At 39.0% G+C, this 9038-nt stretch overlaps 1 protein-coding gene across 2 annotated transcripts; it reads left to right on the top strand.

Moving 5' to 3' along the window:
* Positions 1-912: 912 nt before the first annotated feature.
* Positions 913-8771, top strand: gclc (glutamate-cysteine ligase, catalytic subunit). 2 transcript variants are annotated; one of them, XM_014180126.3, is made up of 16 exons: positions 913-1472; positions 2904-3016; positions 3700-3882; positions 3980-4093; positions 4321-4379; positions 4735-4871; positions 5023-5097; positions 5291-5407; positions 5685-5823; positions 6060-6172; positions 6304-6396; positions 6599-6703; positions 6813-6894; positions 7001-7110; positions 7369-7489; positions 8000-8771. In XM_014180126.3, the coding sequence occupies exons 1-16, from the start codon at positions 1323-1325 to the stop codon at positions 8179-8181; spliced, it is 1893 nt and encodes a 630-aa protein (XP_014035601.1). In that variant the 5' UTR covers positions 913-1322; the 3' UTR covers positions 8182-8771.
* The last annotated feature ends 267 nt before the right edge of the window (positions 8772-9038 follow it).

Below are 9038 nucleotides of genomic sequence, written 5' to 3' on the forward strand. Positions count from 1 at the left end.
TGCATTCCTCCGGGCTGGCGTCTCAACACAATGCATTAATTACACTCTGACTAAGTGGTTATATTGGAACAGATAGTAGACCAATCCTAATGTTCTCTTACAGTTTATTAGGCTACAGATTTAAAAAAGTATTATGAATTCTACAGAGTGGTGCACGGTGTGGTGTCAGCCACATAGCTCTCAACACATTTATTCCTGGGCTATATATGCTAGGCTACTCATTCTATTATGCCAAACTATGACTTTGGCATAACGCCCAGTTTGGCAAAAATGGGAAACTAGGTGAAAGACCAGCACTGTACGTGCAATCTATCACTTGCATTGTCATCGTTACAATATTTTTATTTTATTTTTAGACACACCTTATGGTGCTTTCAAGACAACTGTGAACTCGGAAATAACCGAGGTAAAATCATAATTTAACCTTTTATTTAACTGGGCAAATCAGTTAAGAACAAATTCGTATTTACAATGATGGAGCTCTACAAAGTCGGAGCTAATACAAAGATGCCCGAGTTTCCAACTTGGAATCCCGAGTTGGATGACCATTCAAAAGATTTTCCTAGTTGGAGCTAGTTTTTTTCCCCCGGTTCCCAGTTGTTATGAACGCGGCAGTAATATAGCGGTTCCCCTACAGCTTTGAGGGAGGAGGAGAAGGATTGCTGAGTCATAATGACGCGTTCCGCCTGTTATGGTAATTGACAACGTCATAGATGTGCAGATTGCTATAACACATGATGTGGTTAGCTGATGTGTAAAATATCTCTCCAGGCGTTGTAAGATCTGTCAGACAAAGCATAGGAAACGTCTGAGCGGAGAAACGCGCCCACAGTCACACGTGTTCAGTCACTGTGAGTGTGAAGAGTACAAGGAAGGAAATTTTGTTCACTCGGTGTTGCACACTGAAACAGAGGATTCTTGGATAGTCGAGTGAATTGACCGGTCCTCACTATATAGAAGTGATTCCATCAAGGCAAATATATTTAGGTGTAGGTGCTATTCTGAATTAGATAGGTATTGCTGGGGGGGGACAATCTTGACGTTTGGGACATTGTGTCAGTGGGTAATTTTAATAGCTTGCTAGCTCGCTAGATAACGTTAGATAACAAGAGATGTGTGAAGGCCTCCCCCTTGTTGGCTAGCTAACAAGTATCCAGCGTTACAGTTAAAATAGCAAGACCATTGTTGGTTGGGCTCAAGTTCTGTTTTGTTGACAGTAGCTACGTCGCTGAACTTGGATAAAACGTTACCGAGCAAAAATTATAGATAACTAAACAAAATAGCAAACGCCAGTCTCGCTGTTGGTGCCGAACGCTTGCGATATGGGCTTGCTGTCAAAAGGGTCACCGCTCAACTGGGAAGAAACCAAAAAGTATGCAGACCATGTTAGGAAACATGGCATTGTTCAGTTTCTCAACATCTATAACAAGGTGAAAGAACGACAGAAAGATGTTTTATTATGGGGGGATGAGGTAAGTGTCGTATTGCTTAACCTTTGCATAACATGCTTTTTTTTATTTTTTTTTATTTTTTTTTTTTACTTTTGCATAACAAAAATGTACATGTGATCCACACATGGCATTGTCAGTGAGTCTGCTCTATCACCAGTTAAGTGAAATTGTAACTATGTTGCCAACGTGCCAACTTCAGTTGTGCAGATGAAAGACTGTAACCGAATTGCAGCAAAGTGTAACAAGTGTTTTAGGCTACATCATGTCGTCAGGATAGTAGTACATGTAGTTGTAGCGAATGCTTGGATGTTTTCTACTCCGTCCATAAACAATGAACCCATTCAAAGCATCTGACCATTACATAACTGTTTTAGATCTAGACAACTTGAATCAGTAACTGATGTGTTATTCACTTACTTAGGCCATTGAACAGTTTATATTGTTGCTAGGAGCGGCAGGTAGCCTAGCGGTTATAACGTTGTGCCAGTAATCGAAAGGTCGCTGGTTTGAATACATCGATGTGCTCTTGAGAAAGGCACTTAACCCGAATTTGCTCCAGAGGAACCACACAAGTGTGGCTGACCCCGTAAAACAACTACCTATCCATTCGGTGTATGAAATATTTTATTTAAAAAAACATTTATTCTCTATACAATTGTTTACATTTCATGAGAACCGATGTATACTTAATACAAACGTGTTAAATGTCTCATCGAAAAATGGTAAAGTAAAGTAAATGTCTAAAACGGATAAATATGTTTATTTATCATAACATGGTTTGCACAGACATTTATTTTTGAGAGATTTCTTATGAGCTTTATATACTTCTAAACATGTTCAAAGGTTGTCCCTTAACATGCATCTGGCATGTCTATGGGTTTTAAAAAAAAAGTTGCACATAGCATCTAGATGTAGTCGATATGTGATTTCTGTCTGTGCTGCCTTCAGTGTGCCTCAATTTCATGTGGAATGTTGTTGTTACAGATTAATCCCTCTTTCAGACAGGGGGATTACAGGGTACTAGAGTCAAAGTCAAGGAAACATAATTGATGAATTGGAATGGATGTGATGGCGCCCCGTTTTGATCTTGGGAAGTATGGATCAAGGCTTTGGGTCTACACAGTGACGCACATTGGAAAGAAAGGTGGTGTTTGTAGACATGGTCTGCACCATTCTGGTCTAATGAACAACAACAAAGTTTAGCTTCATGGCTGATAATCTTGCATTGTCATTGGAGAATAGAAAAAATTGTTTTGCGATTTTAGGCCACACCATCCTATTGATGTTGAAAGCCTCTGTGGTGTCTTCTAGTCTCATATGTCAACATGTGCAGTAGGCCTAACTGATTTCAACATGAAAGGCATTGAATTTGCACACAGTTTTTATGGTTCGAAATACGAATTTATGTAAAAAAAAAAAAAATACAAAAATGAAATGTTTTTGCCATTTTAGGTGGAATACATGTTGATTGAAATGGATGAGAAAAATGGAAAGGTTCGTCTTGTTCTCAATGGTGGGGAGGTTTTGGAAACCCTTCAAGACAAAGGAGAAAAGACCAACCCCAAGTAAGTCCTCTTTAAATCTGTTTAGAAAATGACCAGGTTGTGTTGTGTGTGAAATTCGCTGCTATGTATCGGCCTTACTTATGCTAACTCATTTGGGTGGTTTACACTGCAGGCACTAAAGACAGCTTCTTTGACTGCATAAGGCATGTTTAAATTATTTATTTTTTTTAAACATGTTTTACATGTTTTGTTTTCTTGAACTATTACCTTACAAATGCACTGGTATTCAACCTGCCGCTCTACCCTGGGTTACTAAATGTCTTCAACATGGGTTAAAAAGCCTCCATCTCTATTTGATGTGAATGTTTTTGTACAAGCCTCACTGTAGTAGTCTGCTTGCTAACTGTCCATGACGTGCTAAATCTGTGAAGCTGACTTAACCCAGGGGAATTGTAACTATAGCTGTAGCATTCCTCATTACTGCCTCTCTGTCGCACATATTGAAGAGCACGCGCCCTGTAGCACAAATGCATTGCCCACAGCGCTTTCCATCCGCTGAGATAGTGGCTCACATCAGATTAAAAAAACAAAAAAAAACATGTTTACTTTAATGTGAAAGATTGGCATAATTACTATCGACTCTGTCGGACAGTGACCTTGTTTTGTTAGACAACATTATTCAATGGCTTCTAAAAATGGAAGTTGGCTTATTAAAATATATAATGCATTGTTTTTCCTGGTAGCCATCCTACCCTTTGGAGGCCAGAGTATGGCAGCTACATGATCGAAGGGACTCCGGGGCAGCCCTACGGCGGGACGATGTCAGAGTTCAACACAGTGGAGGACAACATGGGGAAGCGAAGGCGAGAGGCCTCATCTGTGCTGAATAAGAATGAAACACTTGCCACCATCACGTCATTCCCAAGGTAGTTAACTACCTATTGTCACTCACTAAATCACTTGAAACGGTTAGATTTGATTTATAGTACCTTAACATTGTTATTCTTGTAACAATGGTTTTAGGTTAGGCTGCCCAGGTTTCACACAGCCAGAATACAAGCCAACACCTGTTGAAAAAGGAGTGTCAAAATCACTGTTCTTCCCAGATGAAGCCATAAACAGACACCCAAGATTCAGGTAGGCTTGAATAATATATACAATATAGTCGATATACGGGTGGTCCCAGGTATCGAACCCACTATCCTTGCGTTGCAAGCACCATGCTCTACCAACTGTTCTATAGAGGTTGCTATGGTATTAAGTTTGTCACAGGTATTTGCACTGTTGTCACTGCAAGATATGTGACATTTGAGCTCTTTATTTGCATCCCATTAAACAAAGTATGTTGTGAATGTTTTTTTCAGCACCCTGACCAGAAACATTCGTCACAGAAGAGGAGAGAAGGTGGTGATCAATGTACCCAGTAAGTCTAAATCAAAACAGGTCTTCACCATTTGCACTCAATAATTACTCCTTTCAGTCAAATACATTTAGTCATATTTTATTTTCAGTGGTCAAATTTAGGCCACATTTACAATTTAGTAATTTAACAGATGCTTTTATCCAGAGCGACTTACAGGAGCAATTTGGGTTAAGGGCCTTGTTCAAGGGGACCTAGTCTGCTTGAGGATTCGAACAAGTGACCTTTTGGTTACTGGCCCAGTGCTTTTAACCGCTAGGCTACCCATCGCCCCAAATTTGGCGCAAAATGTTTTTATTAGTTGAAACGACTAGCTTATCAGTATCTACTTTCCTTTGTGCTTCTTTCTCCTTGTTAGTCTTTAAAGACAAATGCACCCCATCTCCATTTGTGGAGAAGTTTCCGGAAGATGATGGGGAGGCTGCCAGGGCAGCTCTCCCTGATCACATCTACATGGATGCCATGGGATTTGGAATGGGCAACTGCTGTCTTCAGGTATACGCAACACATTAAAGGACTATAAACCTGGTATACTTATGTTAATTTACTGGACTAGAGAATATTTTTAAAGTCATGGACATGTTTTATATAAGAAGGTTGATTAATCTTTAAATTAACTTGAACCCTTTTTATAATGTTTTTCCAGGTGACATTCCAAGCTTGCAGCATTGAAGAGGCGAGGTACCTTTATGACCAACTAGCAACATTCTGCCCTATAATGGTAAGATTTTCTTAGAAAACATACAGGAAAAGTATTAATTGCCTCAAAATGGTAATAGAAAAATTCAAAGGTGTCGTAAACAGCTTTGGTTAACCACATTTTTAAATCCTTACAGTATTCAGTAACGCTTTGGTTGTTTCAAGTGCCTTTTCTGTGGTGGAAACTGGAACGCTAACTGCTGATCTGTTTATAGATGGCCCTCAGTGCTGCTTCGCCATTCTACAGAGGCTATGTGTCAGACATCGATTGTCGCTGGGGAGTTATTTCTGCCTCGGTAGATGACAGGACCGGGGAAGAGAGGGGGCTGGAGGTGAGCAGATGAATCAGGAAAAACTGGCTCCTAATTAATGAAACATGACCCAGCCAAACAAGGCCCACTCGCTTGTTGCTAGTTGCTTCAGCGGGTTGAATGTAAGACTCAGATAGTGTCAGGCTCAGACAGGCATTATTTATTTCTCTGATTTCCTGGTGTTCAATTATGTTAGCCAGAACAGGTTTTCAGTTATTTGTCTGCTTTGTTCCTTGAAATGTCAAGAGGTTTTTCAGACTTCTCTTTCAATGTGCATGGAAATGTGTTTTCTTTGCAGCCTTTGAAAACCAACAAATTTCGAATCTTGAAATCCAGATATGATTCAATCGACAGCTACCTCTCCAGCTGTGGCGATAGGTACAATGACATAGATCTGACAATAGATGAGGAGATCAACAAACAGCTGCTGGATGCAGGTAAAGAACTTTGTAACAATGACCTGAGTATTCGATTCTAGATGGTGTATAGAAATAATAAAATATGGTGAAGGATAAGTGACTGGTGAAATAGACTTTCAAGATGAAATGTGAAATTAACTTTTTATCTAATTTTCAAGCAATGAAACTGTTTGTTTGTACAATAACAATGTGTTTATTCATATTTTAATCATTTAAACCTTCTATAGAGAAGTGATCAAAATCTGTTTTTGTAGGGATCGACAAACTGCTAGCCCAACACATAGCCCATCTCTTCATACGGGATCCGCTCTCACTATTTGAAGAGAAAATTTACTTGGATGATGAAAACGAGTCTGATCACTTTGAGGTAAAAATGATACCCACCCTATACTGACTTATAGTGACTACATGACTGTTTGCGACTAGACCGATACCTGTGATTTCAGATTTTATAAGGAGGCATTTTAGTTGATATAATCACATTTGTCTGTTTTGTAGAATCTGCAGTCAACCAACTGGCAGACAATGAGGTTTAAACCTCCTCCTCCAAACTCGGACATCGGATGGCGAGTTGAGTTCCGTCCCATGGAGGTAGCATAAGCCTTACAACTCTATTAACACACAAGATTGCATGTCATTTGGATATTTACCTGAAATACACATTGTTTTAAGTAAATATTGTTTTAAGTAAATACTTGCAAAAAGGATTTACATGTAGTGTCTTAACCAGTTTTTTTTTTTGTACAATGTTTGTAATGTAGAAATATTGAGTGCATGTTTTTGTTTGTTCCAGGTGCAACTTACCGATTTTGAAAACTCTGCATTCGTTGTTTTCATCGTCCTGCTCACCAGGGTTATACTGTCCTATAAACTGGACTTTCTCATCCCCTTGTCAAAGGTGAGAACAGCTGTTCTTCTGATGCACTTTTAATTAGCTGAATTTTAGGAAATTCTAGTGCATGTAGGGTAATGATATACCATTTACGTGTTCTGTTTTCTATCAAAAGGTTGACGAAAACATGAAAGTTGCCCAGAAAAGAAATGCAGTCCAAGAGGGCATGTTTTACTTCCGGAAGGACATCTATAAAGGTGAGAGGATACGAGTCAGATTCCAGTGTTTTGAAACCTGGTCGGGGAGCGTTTTGACAAAATGCCTGAACAGGTTGATGCTAAAGCTTCTCTTGTCCTCCCATAGGCTGCAACCCTGCCCTCGATGGCTCCTCATCGGCTGCCCAGAATGGCTTGGACAGTGAGGGTGACAATGAGTACACACTGATGAGCATTGACACAATCATCAATGGAAAGGTGCTTATTAACGATGCGGTATAACGGTTTTGGATCATTTCAGAAAGTAGTACAACGTCATCCATTTTGTATGGTATGTAACGTTCTGGGGGGGAAAAAGCATATCATATGATATGTTACGAATTCCAATTTGTACAATATGTTATTAATTTGTAAGTGGTTAAGATCATGTTCAATCTCTTTTAATAATATAATTAATTATATCTTTCTACTGCACTCTTTACTTTAAACCATAAGTTGTTGTTTCTTATCATTTAGGAAGGAATTTTTCAAGGGTTGATACCAATCCTCAACTGCTACCTAGAAAACATGGAGGTGGACGTTGATACAAGATGCACCATCCTGAACTACCTGAAGCTCATCAAGAGACGTGCCTCCGGTATATTTAGCAAATTAGCACTGACAATTTCACTCTGGGTTGGGTAACAGGGTTTTGTGAGGTATTGTTGTGGGCTTTCCACATCATTGGTGGAGATTAGCAAAAGCAATGCGGCATTCCAGTAGTAGAAGGCACATGTTGCTCGCTGACACTGTCAACAAGGTTTGATAACACTTTGGCTACATTGAGACAGGCAGCCCAATGCTGAACTTTTTTTTCTTCTTCACTAATTGATCTTTTGACCAATCAAATCAGGTATTTTCACATCAAATCTTTTTCAGAGCAGATCTGATTGGTCAAATTACCAATTTGGTGAAAAAAAGTGTAGAATTGGGCTGCCTGTCTAAATGCAGCCTTAATGCTTTACAGTGTTGAATCTGAACTCGAGCCACATTAAAATGTTAATGTACAGGGTTATAAATGCCAAACATGCACTTGTTTATGTATCTTAATTATCAACAAAAAAAATAAACATGATTTTTACTCACATTGTTCTTGTTGCTGATGTAGGTGAACTGATGACCATGGCTAAATGGATGAGGGAGTTTGTGGACAAGCACCCCCAATACAAGCAAGACAGTGTCATAACTGACAGAATCAACTACGACCTACTCCGCAAGTGTGACAGCATCACAAAAGGAGAGGAGCGATGCCCGGAACTTATTGGTGACCCAGTCAATCGGGGCAAATGAACTTACTGTCACAGCTGTAATCAATTAATGAATGTGTTGTCCATCATCATTGATATTCATTAGCATGAAAAAGACCAAATATCTGTCTGGACAAAGTGGTCCAAACAAATTCAGTTTTAATGGTGAATATAGTGTGCATTGCTATGGTCAAGCGGGTGTATTGCATTTGTATATACAGTATCAGATTTGTACAATTCGAAAATTATTTTAATAAGTGAAATTCAATCGGATGTGTGATAGCAATTGGATATGTAATTTGCTAACAAGTCTGAGTGTGAAATTATGTAAATGCAGCAAACAATAAAGTTGTAGACTAGATTCATTTTAATCTTTAAGTCTACTGTAAATACTTAACTTTGATCTGCTCTACAAACATTTAACAAGGGTTATTTCATTTCCGAATGTGGTATATCTGCATTGTCAAATGATTTGGCCTTTTAATGTGAGAAGTGTCAAATGAAAGTGTTTGATTTGCTGTGATGATATAGTAAAATGTTAAAGGAGTCTTGCATTGAAGTGAATGTGAACGTTTGATTGGAATGTTATGTCTCAATCAATAAATCTGTGTACAGCACTGACTAAGCATACTATTTCGCTTGGTTACATGGTTCTTTGTTATGCTCTTCAACCGATTGTTGCCTGCGCGACTAGCATCACTACTCTGGACAGTTCTGACTTAGAATATGTAGACAACTACAAATACCTAGGTGTCTGGTTAGACTAAACTCTCCTTCCAGACTCACATTAAGCATCTCCAATCCAAAATTTAAATCTAGAATTGGCTTCCTATTTCGCAACAAAGCCTCCTTCACTCATGCTGCCAAACACCCTTGTAAAACTGACTATCCTACTGATCC

The sequence above is a fragment of the Salmo salar genome, chromosome 28, assembly GCF_965601325.2.
Source record: "Salmo salar chromosome 28, fSalSal1, whole genome shotgun sequence".
NCBI classification, from domain to species: domain Eukaryota; kingdom Metazoa; phylum Chordata; class Actinopteri; order Salmoniformes; family Salmonidae; genus Salmo; species Salmo salar.